This window comes from Podarcis melisellensis (genome assembly GCF_964234715.1).
Source record: "Podarcis melisellensis genome assembly, chromosome: 17".
In the NCBI taxonomy this organism is placed as follows: Eukaryota; Metazoa; Chordata; class Lepidosauria; order Squamata; family Lacertidae; genus Podarcis; species Podarcis melisellensis.
In genome coordinates, this window is record NC_138534.1 from 15475464 (window position 1) to 15496266 (window position 20803).

Below are 20803 nucleotides of genomic sequence, written 5' to 3' on the forward strand. Positions count from 1 at the left end.
TCCACCGGGAGCCAGTACAGCTAGTATAGCACCGGGTGAATGTGATCCTGCAGCGAGGACCCCGTAAGGAGTCTCACCGTGGCATTCTGCACCCACTGGAGTTTCTGGGTCAGTCTCAAGGGCAGCCCCAAATACCTATTTTCTGGGAATCACAGGTGGGCAGAGTGCTGTTGAGCTCATGACCAGCTTGCATGCATTTCGTCTGCCATTGTGGGAACAGGAGGCTGGACTAGACTGGACATTGGCCTGACCCAGCAGACTCTTCTTTTGTCTTTATGGCATGCTGAGAAGGTGGACAGGCATTGACAGTCAGAGTAATAATAATAAATAATAATAAATTCTTATTTATACCCCGCCCTTCCCGGTTCAGAAAACCGGGCTCAGGGTGGCTAACAACAAATTTAAAACACTTAATTGATGCAACAAAAACCAGCTTAAAATACAGTATAAAATGTGAATAACAATAATTTCCGAATTCAAAAAACAATTTGGGGGGAAATCCATCCAATAAACATTAGATGATCACCAGGGCTAAATTAGTCCTATTTGGGCCAGTGAGGAGACCAGGGGAGAATTAGCTGTGGGATCCCAGAGCGGGTAATCTTCATAAAAAGGGAAGAGGGAGGGAAGGAAGGGGAATAAAAGATCAGGCTAAGTTCAAATTGAAAGCCAGGTGGAATAGCTCTGTCTTATGGGCCCTGTGGAAGGAAGTTCAATCCTGCAGGGCCCTGGTCTCATGGGACAGAGCATTCCACCAGGTCGGAGCCATCACTGAGAAGGCCCTGGCCCTGGTGGAGAAGGCAATGGTTTGGTTCCTAACATCCACCCTCTTTATGGAACAGAATTTTGCTGAAATGGCAGGGCTCTACCGCCTCCTCTGTAGCCCTCAAAATCCATTCCCAAGTCTTGGGAAACAGGAAGGCACTGAGCACAAGGCACTTAAGGAGGAAGAGAGAACAGACAAATACCAGGCTCCTCTTGTCCTAGTTGAAGCACCTTCCACTCATGTAAGAGCATTTTAAGAACTAAGGCAAAGGGGGTTCGGGATATGACAGTCGGGTGTCTTTTCTTTTCACTGTACAAAGGAGCCCTGAATGTTGAGATTCTGGTAAACATGAGGAAGTGAGACTTTGCTGAAAAGGGGAAAGCAGAACAGCCTTCTATGTAGATTAGGATGTTCCTTGCACTGATGTGCATTCAAGAAGTATGGCAACAAAGGCTAGTGAATTCCTCACCTTAGATTCAGTGCCCATGCATCAGTAATGACAAAGCTCTTAAAACCATCTATATACGTCATACTTTGCACAGAGAATATCTCTCCTACACATCATTTCCTACTCTGCTGTTGTTTTTTGATAAAAGCCCATCTGAAGCAGCATTGGAATAAAGTGAGTGAGCTCTTAATCAACATGCACTCTGATTCCCAAAGAAAGACAATTACCTGGGTTAGGTTGAAGGTATTCTGTTGTCCTGGCCATTATTTCCATCACAGCCCTGCTGGTGACATCTACTTTCTGCAATTAGAAGACGAAGAAGAAGATATAAAAGGGAGAGAGGAAACACCCAGTGAGGATGGATAATCCAATAGTTTTTGTTTTCTGTACTTATTCTTCCATCATTCTTCATTATATGTGGTAGATGACAGAAATGTGCTAGTTGTGTCAATAGCAACTACAGATTAACAGACCCAACACACTGCTGTTCTCCCCTAATATGTTACTGGGTATGTGGCAAAATCCTATGCCTGCTGTGATGGGACGATGAGCTGCTTGTGCGTAAAATGCAAGTCCCTCAGAGTTTGATCAGGTTTTCAAACCTCTGCCTGTGACGGAGCCCCTCCAGCATGGCTGCGTCAATCACTAGTAGAATCCGAAAGTGGCTGCTTTCGGAAACGTTTCCAACATAAAAGCTCCTTAACGGAAACACGTCGTCTGGCCTCTCGGCGTGACAGTTTCCGTCGAGGTGTGGGTGTCCCTATAGGAGGTCCTGAGACCTCCCCACTGGTTTCGCTTGAAGCGTCTCTGAGCCATCCCTCCGACTCACTTTCCCTTGGAGTTCTTGCTCGCCCTCTACTGGTTCCTTCTTCCGCTGCTACTGCTCTCTCAACCTCAGGGAGCCTTTGCACCTGCGGCGCTTTAGATGTCAGTTCCCTGACATCCACCTCCCCTCCAGGGCCCCCTTCACCCCCTCCCGTCTCCTCTCCTACTGGCGGTGAGGAGGTAAAACCCCTGAAAGAACCTCCCTCATCTTCCGACGTCGCGAACACTTCCTTCCACTTGTTGCTGTTCCTACTCTCTAGGTACTCTTCGTCATCAGAGTCCACTCCATCTTCCAACTCCGACTCCGCGAACCCTTCCATTTCCTCTTCCTCATCGGTGGTGCCGAAATACTCCCTCCTAAACCTTGCTATAGGCTGAGGTTTCCTCGGGAACCTTTGGTGGAACGTTTCTGTTAAAACCTCGTCATTGACTTCCTCTGCACTTACCCAGGTGTTTTCTGACTCCGGTTCCCCTTCCCACGCCACCAAATACTCCACCTGATTACCCTTCCACCTGGAATCGAGGATTTCCGCTACATGGTTGCGGCGTTCCCTCTCTTCCAAGGCTGGTCCCCTGACGTGCTCCCCTTCACGTCCCCCCCTGTATGGTGACAGTAACGACCTGTGGAACACTGGGTGCAATTTCATGTGGTTGGGTAATCGGAGTTTGAAAGCTACCGGGTTGACCTGCTGAATCACCTCAAAGGGTCCCAATCTTCTGGGCCTCAGTTTCTTACAACCCCCTTTGAACGGCAACCCTTGGGTTGACAACCACACTTGATCCCCCACCCTTATGGTTTCACCTTCCCTTCTGTTCTTGTCTGCCTGCTTCTTATATTGTGCCTTGGCCCTTTCTAAGTTGAGCTGGAGCTGCTGAGGGATGGCTTCCATCTCTTCTACAAAATGTTCAGCCGCTGGAACGCTCCATCTCTCCCCTCCTTCCCCTGGAAATGCCCTGGGGTGACACCCGTAATTAGCCAAAAAGGGACTCATCCCTGTGGACACATTCTCCGCATTATTGTAGGCAAATTCTGCCAACGCCAACTTTTCGACCCAATCGTTCTCTCTGTCATTGACATAACACCTAAGATATTGTTGAAGAATGCCATTTGCCCTTTCCGCCTGCCCGTTGGTTTCAGGGTGCCGGGCAGTTGAAAAATTAACTTCCACGTGTAGCAAGCTCATGAGCTTCCTCCAGAACCTGGAAGTAAATTGTTTGCCTCGATCTGAGATCACCCTCGAGGGAGCCCCGTGCAACCTAAAGATATGTTCCACAAACAACTTCGCCGTTTCTTCCGCTGTGACTGCATGTGAGCATGCTACAAAATGGCACATCTTAGTTAACAGGTCTACTACTACCATGATGGCTGTTTTCCCCTTGGACCTTGGCAGATCCGTCATAAAATCTATTGATATCGCTTCCCAAGGCCGTTCTGGTGTGGGTAAAGGTTCTAATAACCCTGCCGGCGCCCTTCTTTCCCCTTTGGCTCGCTGACATTGGTCACACCCTCTTACATACTCCCTTACATCTTCCCTCACCTTAGGCCACCAAAATTCCCTGGTAACCAACCACATGGTTTTGTGTTGCCCAAAATGTCCCGCCGTGGGGCTATCATGCAACTGCTTGAGTACTCTCCCCCTCAATTCACCTTCGGGTATATACAGTGCCCCTTTGTAATACAATGCCCCATTTCTTTCCTCAAAACCTCCGGGGCTCTCGCCCTCCCCCCTGAGACCTCTGAGCTTATCCTGGGCATATTCATCATTTTCCGTTTCCTCCACCAGTTCCCGTTGCCCCACCAGCGCCGCCCCACACACCCAGCGGTCCTCCGGGATGACATGTCTCTCTTCGATCACCTCCTCCCCTTCCCAATATTCTGGTTTGCGTGAGAGCGCATCCGCCCTGACGTTTTCTGGGCCTGGCACATAACAAATCTCAAAGTTAAATTTGGAGAATTCCTGTGCCCATCTCACTTGTCGTTGGTTGAGCACTCGAGCTGTTCTCCAATACTCTAAATTTTTGTGGTCGGTGCACACTTGCACCTTGTGTTGTGCCCCAATTAATAAATGTCTCCACCTCCGGAATGCTTCGTGAATGGCAAGTAGTTCCCTGTCATACACCGTGTAATTCCTCTCGGACTTATTCAGTTTCCGCGAGAAGAATGCACACGGTCTCCACTCCGACGCACTCCTCCCCGGTTGAAGAAGGACCGCCCCTATAGCCCGGTCGGATGCATCTGTTTCCACTCTCATGGGTTTTTGTAAATCCACATGCAGAAGTTGTTCTTCCGAGGCGAAAGCCCTTTTCAGTTCTTCAAAGGCTCGATCCGCCTCCACCGTCCAAACAAATTTCTTCTTGCTGCTGAGGCAGTCGGTGATGGGCGCCGTCAAGTGGGCAAAGTTCTTGATGAACTTCCGATAAAAGTTCCCAAACCCCAAGAATCTTTGCACGTCCTTCTTGGTCTTCGGTGTCTTCCATTCCAGTACCGCTTGAACCTTGCCTGGATCCATGGCCAATCCCTTGTCTGACAAGCGGTACCCCAGGAATTCCACCTCCTTGGTATGAAACTGGCACTTCTCCAGTTTCACCCACAGCTGGTTGGCTTGCAGCCTGCCCAACACTTCTCGAACGTCCCTCACATGCTGTTCCTCATCTTCCGAATACACCAACACGTCGTCTAAAAAGGCCACACAGTTCTTGTAGAGCAAAGGTCCCAGAACGTGGTTTATAAAAGCTTGAAAACAGGCGGAGCCCCCTTGTAGACCGAAGGGCATAACGAGGTATTCAAAGGCTCCCAAAGGGGTAAACATGGTGGTCTTCCATTCATCTCCCTTCCTTATGCGTATCAGATTGTACGCCCCCCGCAGGTCCAGTTTTGTAAAAATCTTTCCCTTCCTTACTCTGGTCAAAATGTCTTCAATTCGGGGCATAGGGAAAGCCAGGGGCTCCGACACTGCATTGAGGGCCCTAAAGTCACACACCAGTCTCGGTTTGTCTGTGTTCTTTTTGTCCACAAAAAACACTGGGCTGCCCCCCACCGCTCGGGACTCTCTGATGAAACCTCGCTTCAAGTTTTTGTCAATGAACTCCCTCAGCTCCTGCATCTCCCTGTCTGACATGGCGTACAGCTTGCCTACTGGGAGTTGGGCCCCTGGGAGTAGGTTGATTTGACAGTCAAAGGGTCTATGCGGTGGCAGTTTGTCTGCTTCCCTTTCGCTGAATACGTTGCTCAGATCTGCGTATTGCGGGGGCACCTTCCCTTTGCCCATCACTTCCATCCCCGCTAGGGTGACTCTGTCTCCTCCCGAGACCTTCCCCTCCTTGCAGTGTTCTAGGCAATGCGCTGACCCAAAGGAGACCACCCTCTGATGCCAGCCCACTAGCGGATCGTGTAGCGCCAGCCAGCTCATCCCCAAAATGATGGGCGCTCCTCCCAGGATGGCCACATTAAACGCTATCTGTTCGGTGTGCCTTGCCACTCTCATTATCATCGGGACAGTCTGTTGGCTAACTTCTCCCCCCAACAGCTCTCTGCCGTCAATCGTAGTCACCTGCAAGGGGTTACTTAAAGGGATGGTCTGTATCTGGTGCTCAGCTGCAAACTCCTTACTCATGAAATTACAGGAGCTGCCTGAATCCAAAAGCGCCTTGACCTTTAGTGGGTGTCCGTTTGGCAGTTCTAGTAACACCTCTATCACTAAAGCAGGTCTGGGAGGTTCTGGCATGGGCACTTTCATTGCTCTTTGGCCTGGCTGCTGTGCCCCGACGGTGGCAGCCAGGCGTTGGCTTTTACTTGCTCCTTGCTTTCCTCTTCCTTTCCCCCAACAGCTCCTGCCATCCCTTGCCATTCCTTTCTTTGTGGGCAGACTCTGGCAAAGTGCCCTGGCTGTTGGCAGAGATAACATCTCTTGGCGCTCTTTCCCTCCTTCTTCCGCCCTTCACTGGGATTTGAAACTGCGCGCGCCCGCGCTGTTCCAACTTCCATCGGCTCTGCCGGCGGGAAAGATGGCTCTGGAATGTCTGGAATGCGGAACTCCCTCCAACGGTCTCCTTTCCCTTCCCGCCTTTCCAAAGCCCTCGCCTCCTGGCGCGCTCCTATGGCCAGCGCAGATTTGGTTAATTGGTCCATAGACTCCGCCCTGGGCCCCCGGGAAAGCTCATCTTTGACGGTTGAAGAAAGCCCCTCTTCGAAAAGCATTTGGATGGGCTCCGCCGATAGGTCCCACCCCAATTTATGAATCAGCATAGTAAATTCAGTCCAGTACTCACGGACAGATCTGCTTCCTTGCTGGCAAGCCATTAACTGCCTTCGCACCACCCCCTGCTCAATATCGCTGGAAAACATCAGGTCCATGGCACGAAAAAACTTCCTCGTGTCCTTTAAGATCTCATTATTCGCTGCCATCAGGGGTCTAACCCAATCTTTCGCCCCGGATTCGAGATGGCCAATCACATACGCCACTCGCGATTCCTCGTCGGGGAAGTCATCAAACTGCAAGTTTAGAGCGTATTGCATCTCTGTTCTAAAGGCATGATAGTTCCTGGGATCCCCCCCGAATTTCTGCACCAATCCTGGTACCTTTCTGGCGAGCGGGGTGGTTTTCTCCTTTCCCTTTTCTGCATCCTGAGCCCTCCTCTCCTCAAGCCTCGCCGTTTGCAGCGCCAACTGGATCTCCAACGCTCTGTACCTTTCTTCCAGGCTTGGACCCCCTCCAGCTGCTCCTGCACCCCCGGTTCCGGCTGGGTTGCTCATGATGCTTCTCTCTGCACAAGCTGGCTTTCGGAGACTTTCGGATTGCTGTGATGGGACGATGAGCTGCTTGTGCGTAAAATGCAAGTCCCTCAGAGTTTGATCAGGTTTTCAAACCTCTGCCTGTGACGGAGCCCCTCCAGCATGGCTGCGTCAATCACTAGTAGAATCCGAAAGTGGCTGCTTTCGGAAACGTTTCCAACATAAAAGCTCCTTAACGGAAACACGTCGTCTGGCCTCTCGGCGTGACAGTTTCCGTCGAGGTGTGGGTGTCCCTATAGGAGGTCCTGAGACCTCCCCACTGGTTTCGCTTGAAGCGTCTCTGAGCCATCCCTCCGACTCACTTTCCCTTGGAGTTCTTGCTCGCCCTCTACTGGTTCCTTCTTCCGCTGCTACTGCTCTCTCAACCTCAGGGAGCCTTTGCACCTGCGGCGCTTTAGATGTCAGTTCCCTGACACCTGCCATGATAGAAAATCTATAATGCTGCAGACTCTGCCTCATGCAACAACCTCCTTAATGAGCCAGAACAGGGACAGAAACCTTCAAGAGCCTATAGAAACCACTGGTTCCGATAGCCACTACAGACACCTGGCACAGGTGAGCCCGCTTCCAGATTTCACCTGGCCCCAGTTTCTGGGAGGGCGAGAGCTGCTACTCACTCATCCTCTGGCAGTACCTTGCTTTTTCTTGCAGAGAAGATCAAGGAAGTCACTCCCTGACTGTTTTCCTTCCTTGTTCTCTCTTTTGTTGACATCTCCTGCCTGCAGTTGGGAAGGAGAAGAGTAGGGAAAAGCAACCATTGTCAGACAGGACAAGAAAGGAAAACTGGGGAGCAATTGTCTACTTCCATCCTTAAAAATAAAAGCAAGGCACCTATTAGTTGGTTAGTGAGCAGCTGAAGCCCTTTACTCACCAAGACCACAAGGGGGATCTCCAACTTTGAGTGTCAGGCATCAAAGATGTCAAGACAGAGAGTCATCTACAGGCTCTGGGAGGCTTCTATGTATGCCTCATTGAGAGGTGAACATATGACTCAAGCCTTCCTTTCAGAGAAGCTAAGGCTCAATAAGCCAGTGTTTCCCAACCTTGGGTCTCCAGCTGTTTTTGGACTACAACTCCCATCATCCCTAGCTGGCAAGACCAGTGGTGAGGGATGATGGGAACTGTAGTCCAAAAACAGCTGGAGATCCAAGGTTGGGAAGCACTGCAATAAGCTATTACCAGTCTTCTGGGCTCTAGATATTCTCAATATTCTACTCTGAATATTCTACAGTGTATCTCCTAAAATGGAACCATTATGGTAAACAATGCTATAGCAATGCCTAACTATTGCCTGAGGTGGCCACATCACTCTGCAGAACAGTAGGGCCGGCCGTGCTCCCAAACCCAGCAGAACACTGCAAACTTTCAATGGCTTATGCAGAAACCTGAAAATAGTCCTCTTGTACTTGCTCAGCTACCATCATTGACCAAATATCTACCCCATTCTTTTCACGTACATCTGCATTGTTATGTACACAGATACCTGCTTATATTGTTAATCTCCTTTCCATGCCCTAGTTTCATTTGTTCACCCACCTGCTTTGTTGTTTATACGACAGTAAGCACTTTGATGGCCGGGGAATAATTAAAGTTTATTATGTGTCATTACAATGCTTAGCACAGTGAAGTACTGGCCTAATTGAGGTCTCAGAGCAACATAAAATCAAAAGGCTGGAATAATAAAGGCAGTGAAGGAAGCCTAGGAAATAGCAGGTCTAATAACACCAGGTCTGAAATGCAGATTCTTGAATGCAATGGCCTTTCTATCGCTTTATTGCAATTATATCCTATCCTTCCTCCGCACAGCTCAGAGTGGTCTGCATGTGGTTCTGTGTCACCCATTTTATCCTTACAACAATTTGGTGAGGTGGGTTAGGCTGAGAGACAATAACTGATCCCAGGTTCATGGCTGAGTGGAGAATTGAATCAAGGTCTTCACAGTCTCATACTCTTAACTACCACACCACATTGGCTCTACAAAGAATGAATGGGAGCAAGGAGGAAATTTTTGGCTTGCTGCATATTCTTGGCCACTTACCCGTTTCAATCAGGACAAGAACTGCCCTTAATTTAATAAGTTCAACATTTTTCAACATTACTATGAAGCTTCCCAGTGTGGCCTTTCCTCCCAATTCAAGGAGCAATTTCCAACAGGAGCACAGCAGGGGTGGAAAGGGTTAAACTCCTCTCCCCTGCCTGCTGAAATTCTGCCAATTATCAGTCATTTGTCCCTCCCGACCTGAAGCTGCTATTTGCATTCTGAAAATATGCATATGAGATGCAAGCATACATTTAACATCACATCTTTGGGCCTGGAGTAGCAGTTACATTTAGGGTTTTCAGAGCCTCCTCTGTTCTCCTCTATCATACGTGCAAATCTGTTATGTAAAGGTAAAGGTAAAGGGACCCCTGACCATAGATCCAGTCGTGGCCAACTCTGGGGTTGTGGCGCTCATCTCACTTTACTGGCCGAGGGAGCCGGCGTACAGCTTCTGGGTGATGTGGCCAGCATGACTAAGCCGCTTCTGGCAAACGAGAGCAGCCAGGAAACGCCGTTTACCTTCCCGCCGGAGTGGTACCTATTTATCTACTTGCACTTTGATCTGCTTTCAAACTGCTAGGTTGGCAGGAGCAGGGACCGAACAATGGGAGCTCACCCCGTGGCGGGGATTTGAACTGCCGACCTTCTGATCAGCAAGCCCTAGGCTCTGTGGTTTAACCCACAGTACCACCCGCATCCCTAATCGGTTATGTAGTTTTAAGGAAATAGGTATATATTTTTTAAACAAACTATTGAATATTTTCATTCTTTTTTAAAGTGGGACCTAGATGGGGAGATCCAGTATCACACCAAGGGACATGAAATTATCCCTCTTCCACCCCTCTCCCCGGAATATTTTCCTTGCCTTCTGCACCAGAATTTCCTCACTGCTGCTGCGATGCCACCCTCCCACAATGCTTTGAATGACTGGATGGGGCTAATGACAGGCCCTGGAAGCAGGTCTCCAAAATCACCACTGCAAGACACAGGCAAAACCTGCCTCCTAGTGATCATGAACAAGCAACCCTTTTATTAGGAACAGTTGGTGTCATTCTGCTAGAATATTGGGACAACCCACTGGTACAGCCCGAGCGCACCTGGCCTGCTTGTTCCTTTGCAGGAGGAAGCATTTATAGATGTCTCGTTGCCTTTGCCACTTCCTCCTCCCTTCCATGTTTCTGGCACAGGTGTTTATCAGAGCAAACACAGACCTAGAAATCTTCCTTCATTGCAGTGAACATTCAACACCCCACTAATCATTAAAACGGCATGTAGATGTCCAAAGAAAATAGAACAAGCGTATGCAAGGATCTAGCTTTCGTCTGGCTGCCCATCTTCCGCTTTCAGGTTATCATTCAATTCTCTGCCTTTATCCATTTTCCCTAATGAGTCATGGGCTTAAAGCACAAAGCAAAAGTAGACCAACACAAATTTCATTGGAAGGCACCATAAGTGGACGTTGTTGAAGCTGCTGAAAATTGGGCTCCAATCCAGACGTTGTCCGTTCACATCAAAAGTAGCATCCAGCCCTTTCAACGGGGCTCAGATCAGCACCATGTTGTCGATGGGAATGTGTACCTAGAAGCACATTTATACTGGCAACTGCCATGGGTATGGAAGAAAGACCAGAGGCCATGCGAAATATTCAATCTTTCCTGCCAGATTGGGACACTGGAGCTTTCTCTCTTAATCCTTTTATTCACCTGTGATATGGCGGCATATGACAAGATAAAAGTAATAGTCTCTTCCGAATTCAGCGGTAATAAGAAACTGGGTATCATTTGAATACCTGATTTCCTACACAGTGTGCTAATTGTTTTATCATAACTAGGTCCAACATTTGATTAAAGCCATCAACGTCAATTAGTAGTAGGGGTTTAAAACCTCTATATATGTCCCATTCATTTCAATGGGGCTTATCCCTAGGTAGGTACGAGATTGCCGCCTGAATTACTAGCAATGCAGTCCTATGCATGCCTGTTCCGAGGTTAAGTCCTTTTTGAAGTAGGTCTTGGTTTTCCTCCTTGCAATGGTTGGAATCCACACTCGGCGATGTAGCTCACTGGACTAAGCACAGTCTCTCAGTCTGACCTCCCTCACGGGTTTGTTGTGAGGAGGTGGGCAGAACATGGGGAGTGGGTGCATAAATGTTAATAACAAAAAAAAAATGAAGTCAACTATCATTGGTTCCCAGTATGTTTCCAAGCACAATTCAAAGTGTTGGTGTTGACCTTTAAAGCCCTAAACGGCCTCAGCCCAGTAGACCTGAAGGAGCATCTCCACCCCCATTGTTCTGCCCGGACACTGAGGTCCAGTGCCGAGGGCCTCTGTTGGTTCCCTCACTGCAAGAAGCAAAGCTACAGGGAACCAGGTAGAGGGCCTTCTCGGTAGTGGCGCGCACCCTGTGGAACGCCTTCCCACCAGATGTCAAAGAGAAAAATAACTACCTAACATTCATAAGACATCTGAAGGCAGCCCTGTTCAGGGAAGTTTTTTATGTGTGGCATTTTAATGTATTTTTAATCTTTGTTGGAAGCCACCCAAAGTGGCTAGGCAAACCCAGCCAGACAGGGTACAAATAATATATTATTATTACTATTGTTGTTGTTGTTATTACAAAGCAGAGTTGGTTTCCAGATGGAGCACGCACAAATCACAACAAGCACCATCTTAAAAGAGATACCCTCCCCTGCTAAAATGGTGCCTGTCATTTGTGGCTTTGTAAAAGCTTGTACTTAAAACAAACTTTTCGAAAAATTAAATCTGCCCCTTGAAATCTGCTGCCCGTGCAATCAATTAATCAGAGGCACATTTTTAAAATAACATTCAAAAGGTTTTTAACCAATTGTTCCAAATGATTAATTAACTATACATTTTGGCCCTAATTGCAATGGTGCTTTAATAATTTCCCCCCCCAAGTAAAACATGTCAGTATCTGTGCATATGGTTTGGGCTACGTTAGATCTACAACCACAGGCCTGTTGATAAAGAGAGCTTCCTAAACATCACTTCAAACAGACATGAACCGGGATAAGCTTTGAATTGCAGCATCGCCATGCAAGCTTACTCTCCTGGTTCTCGTGTCAAGAGAATTCTTTGGATTCCTTTTATGGTAAAGCATAAACCAGATTACCTTTCCTCTCTCCAAATGATTTTAATTTCTCCTTGCACATGCTCAAGCTCACACAATACGTGTACAGGTTTGCAACGACAGTTTGTCCTACTTGATGACTGTATTACTCCTTACTTATAAAGAGAGCATCAAAACCACATGGTCTTGGTGGGCTGCTACCAAACACTTGTCTTGTAAGCAGTAGCCTGTCTAGCAGCATTTTTTGTTTTGTGTTAAGTAAGAACACTTGCCAGAAAAAGATGTCATGGGAAATCTCCAAATGTGTAAACGCTGCCCAGCCATACATGAAGAATCCTACATTAATTGAATTAGGATCTGCCCACCTGTTATTTTTATTTCTTGGCTGAAAATAGAGAGAAGTAAATCAGGCATTGCTGAAATAATAGGAAAGATGTAATAGCAGTCTTTCAGACTTACCCTTTCCATTTCCTTGAAATCCTCATCTAGCTTGGTTCCTTCTGCTCCTCCAACCTTCTCACTCACTTTCTGCAGACAAAGAAAAGCAAAACAAGATAAATCCAGGTGAAACTGGTAAGCCAGAAGGAGCTTTGATATGAGACTTTAATTCCCAGTGTAGAATGCCTTTCCTTGAAGGAAGCAAGGATGGAGTGATGTTTATTATTTATATGCCACCATTTATCAAAAGGTCCAAGGGTGGTGTACAACTTTAAAAACACATTACAGAACATGATAGAAACATAATAAAAAGCATACTGACACCCAGCCTAATAATAAACTAATTATTATAACAGCAGTCCTCCCCCCCCCACCCCCTTTCACAGGCCGTAGGTTATTTCATAGCCATAGGCCTGGGTAAAGTGGAATGTTTTTGCCTGGTGCCTAAAGACATGTAATGATGGTGCCAGGCGAGCCTCTCTGGGGTGAGCATTCCACAACTGGAGAGCCACTGCAGAAAAGGCCCCGTTCTCTTGTTGCCACCCTCCAAAGCTCTCTGGGAGGGAGGGACTCAGAGAAGGGCCTCAGGTGACAAGTCAGTTCAGGTCCAGGTCAGTTCATGTGAGGAGAGGCAATCTTTAAGGTATTGAGGTCCTGAGCCATGTAAGGCTTTATAGGTCCACACCAGCACTTTGAATTGCACCTGGAAACTAATTGGCAGCCAGTACAGTTGTGCCAGCATTGGTGACGGTGACTGTTCTTAAGCATCGTGATTTTGTTTGCAAGCCAGAAATACACTTTTGTCACCATCAGGCTTAATAATCAACAGAGTCAGGATATCTTCCTGTAAAGGATTTATGCAAGGCAAGGAAAAAAGCATGAGGTTTCAAAAGGCATTCTATGCATGAAATCCACACTCACAATGGATTTCAAGGAAGACTTCCAAAGAGGGAGATAGTGTATACTGGGCTTCTTTAGACAATCTAATTATATCACTTGATGACATGGAGCTGGACCAGAATGGCTCTAAAAGCAGAGCATCAAGGTGATCTGAATCAGACCATTTTAGCTGAAGAAGTTGATGCTGAATTTTTCCAAAAAACAACAACCCCCACACACCTTAAAATGGTAAATACTGAGTAATGATGGTCTAACTTAAGAGTTTATGGACATTTAGCAGATATCTGAGTCCCTCATCTTTCACTTCTGCTTAATTCTATCCTGGATGGAAGTGTTATTCCTGCTTCTTGGAAGCAATCCAGACACGTTGTTGCGCCCAAACCAGATAAGGACCCTCAATCAATGAACTTGTACAGCCTGTTCATGTTGATAAATCATGATGTATAGATCTTTTTTGGCAGCAACGTTAAGTGAGAAAACCATTTTCTTGATAATGATGATGTCAGGGAACTGACATCGGAGCCAGAGGTGGAGGCAAGGCTCCCAAGTGATGCCGGAGAAGGGCCCAGCAGGGAGAGAGGGAGCTCATCGGCTGGGGAAGGAAATCAGCGTAACACCAGGGATAAAGGGGGGCAGATGGGGGAATCGGCGAGGGGGCTCCAGGACTCCTCGCCAGAGACCAGCAGGGAGAGCACGGGTCCTCCGTTACCCACACCCACCCTGCGCAGAAGACTTCCGCGCAGGGAAAGTAGGCGTAGACTTGGCGTCAAAGAACTTCTTTGCTGGAAGAAGTTTAAGAAACGCCCACTGACGAATTCTGCTAGCGACTGAAACAGCCACGAAGTGAAGGGCTGTCCAGCCAGGAAAAGGTTTAACCAGGCAACCTAGCCAGGAGTGGCGGCAACTTACGCACGAGCAACCCCATATAACCATTACAGATGACTAACAAGATTTAATCAGTTCATTCTGAAATGCGTAAATAATGGTCTTTATGCCCATTCAGCAATTCAGTCAGGAGGGCACTGAATGTGGTCTACCATGGTGCCCCCAAACTAAATCCTAAATGCTTCTAATCCAATTAGACACCTTCAAGCTTTTGAGCAGTTTGAATGGAACTTCCTTCCAAGATTACTTTGGAGACAGTTTTTTTTTTTTAGCAGTTATTGCCCAGCTATATTCACCTCAAGTCTGCTTGCACAAGGGAATAAATCAAGGGTGTTCACCATCAGCTCTTCTTTCCAGAATAGTTATAGAAACATTTGCAGAATCAGGGCGTACTAATCTGAAAGTGAGATGTGTTACAGTCAATGGTAAATCTTGTTGGAGTTGGTATGCTACTTCCTTCAGTAATTTGAGAGGTGTCCTGCCAGAAACATACTGAATTGGCTACTGGCTTAGATATTTATTTGCCAAGTCAGAAACATTGTGCCTAAGCGTCTCTCTTAAAACACAGAGAGAACAACAGGAATTACCAAGCCTTAAATTGCAGCTAAAAATGTTTAGAACTGATTATTATGATTTGAAACAGCTTAAGAGGCAAAACTTTGACACCCACCCCCAATAAAACAGGATATTCAAAATTGGAGACTGTTAAAACTTTTCTTGGTTAAGAAAGATTGCAGTGCTTAAAATGATGGCTATTCCCATGTTTTCTTTCCTGCTACCAGTTTAGTTTGCTGAATGCTTTGCACATGGAAACTGAAAGTCAAGGTTAAGAGCAGGATTTAGCATCATTATAATGCATCTCAGTCAAAACAACTATTTGCAAGAGCTAGAAATGAAAAATTAATCCTGTGGGTGTCAATTCCAGCTACTTTCCCATGTAATCTATTCTTTTTGCCAATGAAATGGATTATATTTAACAATATACATAGCGCCTTCCCCTGATGTCCATTATCATCATCATCATCATCATCATCATCATCATCATCATCATCACTACTACTACTCAGCCTTGCCCCTGACATGGACTCAGTGCAGGTTACAGATAAAATAATAACAGCTAAAAACGTAGAAAAAATGCAATGATTTTAAAAAATGATTCTATTAAATCTCTGCCTCCTCCTCCTCATCTCTCTCTCTCTCTCTCTCTCTCTCTCTCTCTCTCTCTCCACCCCCCTCTCCCTCAAAAACAAACAAATAATTATAATAAAAACCAGCATGGCACCAGCCCTTTTACGGAAAGCAGCCAGTTCCCCAAAGTCTGTTGGAATAAAAAGGTCTTCACCTGCCAGTGGAAGGACAGCAAGGAGGGAGCCAGTCTGGCTTCTCCAGGGAGAGAGTTCCAAGGTCTGGGAGCAGCTACCAAGAAGGCGCAGTCCTGCATCCCTACCAAGCGTGTCTGTGAAGGTAGCGAAGTGCCTTCCACAAAGATCTCAGAACCTGGGCAGGTTCATAAGGGGGAATATGGTCTTTCAGATAGCTTGGACCTAAACCTGTAAAGGGCTTTATAAGTCATAACCAGCACTTTGAATTGTGCCTGGAAACAGGCCTGAATGGAGGATGGAGAGATCTCTGTTGTAGAAACATCTGATTTTTGCACAGTTTGTGTAACCCCTACTGTATAAAGGTAAGAGTTCCTCTATTGTTCCACTCACTTTTGTGGTCTGACTGCAAAAGGTTTTCCCATCCCTGTACTATCCCATATCCATATGCACCCATCATGTTTTTTCTCACTCTTGCAAATAGAAATACACACAGAGAGAATGGTGTTAATCCTCTACGCTAATGGGTGACATTTGCCACGCAATTACCTAGAAGGAATACAAATGATTTCTTATTGCTCGGGCTTTATCTCGCATATTGAAATTGAAAAGCTAAAATGAGACCACCGCCAGGTGACAAAAGCTCTGCTTGAAATCGGAGTGTGAGGAATTAAGACGCTGTGAGAATGGGTTATGACAGTCAGGGTTGGCTTGCTGCTGCTTGATGTGAAGCATAATAGTTGCATAAATATATGTGTCAGGGAACTGCCATCGGCTCAGGGGCGAGAGGGGGAAAGCCGGGTGGATTACAGAGAGCCCCCAAAGATCGTGGGAAGCAGCACCTCCTCAGCGGAGGAGAGTAACCACGCCTCCAGTGGAGAGGAGCTTCAGGGCTTGGAGGAGGCCAGGCGATGCCAGGACACCTTGCCTGGGCAAAGCGGGGAGGAGAGAGGTCCTCCGTTCCCCCACGCCCTCCCTGCGCAGTAGGCTTCCACGTCGAGAGGGGAGGCGCAGATTAGGCGTCAAGAAACTGCTGGGGAAGCTTTAAGGACCGCCCACTCACAGATTCTGCCAGTGAATGAGCAAGCCACTGAATAGTGGTGCTCTGCATGGTGAAGGGTTTTTGGCAAGAATAACAAGGCTTTACAGCTGACCAGGGAGGCATTTGCCTGATTGCTCTCGAGTAACCCCCTGATATCCTTACAATATGGCTTTATTAAATGCCAATCCACACCTTCGCTTTTCTCTGCAACTGTGGCAAGGCCTGTTGCAAAGAAGAAGGTGCTTTCAATTCCTTCAGCCCTGAAGAGCTGTCTTGCTAAGGGTGAGCAATATGTGGCAGATAGAGAGGAGAATTCCGAAGTTCTAGACACCAGCACCAGTTTCCCTCGGATGAATTTAAGGCTGTTTGGATCTGGAGTGCCCCATGTCTGAATAAACATAAACCTCACGAAATAAATAAGAAAATAAAAAAATTGTCCAGTAACACCTTAGAGACCAACTAAGTTTGTTTTTCTCAGGAGGGTAGTAGGAGATGGGTAATTGATGCAATGGGTATGGTAAACCTGTTGACGACTGTTAACAACTGCAATTAGTCCTACAGGAAAAACAGTCGCCAACAGGTTTACCGTACCCATTGAGTCAATCACCCACCTCCTACAGTGGTACCTCGGGTTACAGACACTTCAGGTCACAGACTCCACTAACCCAGAAATAATACCTCAGGTTAAGAACTTTGCTTCAGGATGAGAACAGAAATCGTGCTCCGGTGGCACAGCGGCAGTGGGAAGGCCCATTAGTTAAGTGGTGCTTCAGGTTAAGAACGGACTTCCAGAACAAATTAAGTTCTTAACCTGAGATACCACTATACTACCCTCCTGAGAAAAACCCCACCCCACCCTCCCACTATATATAATAGTCTGGTGACTTCTGTTTCAGTCTATCTGAAGAGGTGTGCATGCACACGAAAGCTTATGCCCAGAGCAAACTTAGTTGGTCTCTAAGGTGCTACTGAACAATTTATTTATTTATTTTGACTGTGTCAGGCCAACGCGGCTACCTACCTGAATCTATAAACCTCACGGTCATCTGTAGTACTGCAGGAGGAAGAAAGGGCAGCTTCTTGTGGGCAGAACAGTGTAGAGGTTGTCTACCTAGCATCTTTGCATCCCAACTGGCAGAAAAATAGCTGCCCAGCCCCACTGCAGGCTGCCCCCAGCTGACCAGCATCTTGTTCCTTCTCTTTCCCATGCTAACCAAGAACAAACCAGGCAAGAATTGTAATGGTTGGCAATCTACTGAAGGGAGAATCGGAGGGCAGGGAGAGAGAAGAGTCCTGCAGTATCGTACAGGAGAATAACCTGAAAACTAAATGTTCTTTATTAAACTTGGAGCACAGCCAGAGTAACCAACGCTTGATCACATCAACCCTGAAGCAACATCCTTGACAACTCCAGTAGTTTATCATTTATTTACTTATTTTAAAACACAGTGTTGGTCTAAGTACCTCGGCAACTAAAGAGGAGACCGATGAAGGGAATGGCATTCCAAGGACTTTTAACACATGAAGGTGACCGTAACTAATCTATCGCTACTCCTATGACAAAAGAGGGGATCAAATATAACGTGGTTTCATTATCATCCTCTCACCCTAGTTAGAGTACCTGTCCTCAAAGAGCAGTTTAAGTGAACATTTTCATGCTTCTTCTTTTAATAATTCCAGGATAGTGCGTAATTGCAAGTTGCTTTTTAAAAATAAATAAATACAGAAATCTGCCTTGCGTTTTGTAAAGATCTCAACTGCACATCTTCTCTTTTAAATAATCCAGGGTTCTCACATTTATTTGCTGCCTTCTTTTTTGAAGCCATTGCAAATGCTGTCATTTTTTAAAGCTGTCATTCTAGAATTTTTTGCCTGTGCACCTTGAAAATGTAATTTTTAAATAATATTTATTAAATTTTCTCTCTTTTTAAGTACAATCAAAATAAAATTTTACCATCACATACATCTTTGCTCAAGCAGAGCATCGACTCTCCCCCCTCCCATTCCCCGGCTTCCATAAATGCTAACATTCATCTTAGCATTTTTCTATTAGCCTATTTAGCTTACAAAATATTTTAAATCAATCCTGCAAACGTTTTCAAATGTTTACAATCTTCCTTCATATATTGTAAGAATTTACTCCAGTCCTTTTCAAACAGTTCGTCACACTGCTTTCAGATTTTCCTTGTCAGCTTCGCCAATTCTGCATATTCAATCATCTTGGTCTGCCATTCTTCCAAAGTTGGAAGTTCCTGCTGCTGCTATTTCTGGGCTAAAAGTGCCCTCGCCACAGTGGTAGCATACATAAATATATTTAAGTCCTTTTGGGGAATTTCATCTCCTATTATACTCAATAGAAAAGCCTCGGGTTTTTTTTTAACTAAAAGTGTTTTTAAATACCCTTTTCAATTCATTATATATCATATCCCAGTAGGCTTTGATCTTAGTACAAGTCCACCACATGTGATAGAAATTCCCTTCATTTTCCTTACATTTCCAGCAAACCTTATCTTGAGACCTATACATTTTAGCAAGTTTGGTCAGTGTCAAATACCACCTATAGATCATCTCCATTAAATTTTCCTTAAGTGCCATACATGCAGTAAAATTAATAGTTTTTGTACATAATCTTTCCCACACTTCTAATTGAACATTATAACCAAAATCTTTAGCCCATTTAATCATAACCATCTTAACTTCTTCATCTTTAGTATGCCATTCTAACAATAGTTTGTACATTTTAATGCAGCAATAATATCTGCATACACCATGCAGGTACACCCGCAAAAACAAAAAGAAAAAAGAAAACCAAGATGGACTATGGCTCCCAGTGCCACGGCATTTCCAAGACTGCTATCAAGTAATGTAGGAAACAGGCCCCCGCGCAATGTCTAACTTGAGTACCCCACCACCACCAATAACTAAAGAAATGGAAACCTTCTTATCTGCTCTAGATCTGGAGGAGCTTGTGATTTTCCTCCACCACAGCCAGCACAGATCCACACCAAACATGTAAAGCAGATCCAATGCACATTAAAAAGACATCACTTTCCCCAAAGAATCCTGTAGTTTCACTCTCATGGAACTACCCTCACAGAGCTGCTCTAGAGGGCAGGATTCAAACCAATGGCTTGAAGTTACAAGAAAAGAGATTCCGACTAAACTTCACTTCAGGAAGAACTTTCTGACAGTAAGAGACAGTGGAACGGTCTCTCTTGGGAAGTTGTGGACTCTTCCTTCCTTGGCCATCTGCCAGGGATGCTTTTGTTGAGATTCCTGCATTGCTGGGGGTTGGACTAGATGACCCTCAGGGTCCCTTCTAACTCTACAATCTGTGATTCTATCATTATCAGCATTCTTTACAAACTACAGCTCCCAGGATTCTAAGGAGGAAGTAGTGTTTTAAACTGTGCCTTAGATGTGCTTCAAAGATGTGGTATAGATCTGCCCACACTCTCACACATTAAGCTTCTCTGGTTCAGGACCCCCTGAAGTTAACGCTGGCCCCAAGGAATTCGAGGTTTGTCTCAATGGACACCCAGCAATAAAGAACATCCATTGTTTAACTTGTGAAGGTTTCCACTTTTAGACCACGTAGAGGGCAAGTCTGATAAAGCAGCACGTAGGAAGGGAACTTTTGGTCTTCAGGATGTTGCCAAATTACAACTCTAACCATCACTGGCCAGTGGTCATGCTTCTGGGCTGATGTAATTCAGTGACATCAGGAAGCCCCAAGGTACCTAACTGTGTCCCCAATTCCATACTTCTGTTAGGAGCTGGTGAATGTCCAATTTCAACTAAAGCATGGTGGGCTGCCCTAAAACATTGGCTCAGGATCTCAGTATTTGATCTAGGGAAGGGTTTGTACCAACACCTGACCACTGAGGAGTTTGTCAGCAAATGGCAGAAAACCATGGCTAGAAAAGCTACCTCTATTGGTCTGTCACCCCCCCCCAACTGTATTACCTGGGTTATGAAGGTGCCCTAAAGACGTTAAAGCAAAGATTATGGGATAATACACACAGTGACTTGATCTCGATCACACGCAGTCTGTAGTCCGCTTGCAGTAGGAGTGTAATATGGGTATGTCTTTAAGTTAACACCTTACATTAAAAACCTGATAGTACCAAATTATAGAAGGTTATTCACCAAAGCCAGTCTACACGTCTTTCCTTCTACAGTGGTGGATGGCAGGTTGAGAGGAGTTCCCTACCAGGACAGACTTTGCTCGTGTGCTCAAGACATCGATTCCATAA

General features: G+C 46.0%; 1 protein-coding gene across 3 annotated transcripts in view; it reads right to left on the reverse strand.

Moving 5' to 3' along the window:
• SH3GL2 (SH3 domain containing GRB2 like 2, endophilin A1) overlaps window positions 1-20803 on the reverse strand; it is an 88769-nt gene that overhangs the window by 13789 nt on the left and 54177 nt on the right. Inside the window, exons 2-4 of one of the 3 annotated variants that reach the window (XM_081894649.1) lie at window positions 12423-12491; window positions 7466-7550; window positions 1442-1514 (exon numbers count right to left, since the gene is read on the reverse strand). In XM_081894649.1, coding sequence (XP_081750775.1) covers window positions 1442-1514; window positions 7466-7550; window positions 12423-12448 — 184 coding nt within the window. In that variant the 5' untranslated portion in view covers window positions 12449-12491. Of the gene's footprint in view, window positions 1-1441; window positions 1515-7465; window positions 7551-7702; window positions 7759-12422; window positions 12492-20803 lie in introns of those variants that run through there. The other 2 variants (XM_081894647.1, XM_081894648.1) reach the window with 2 other exon arrangements.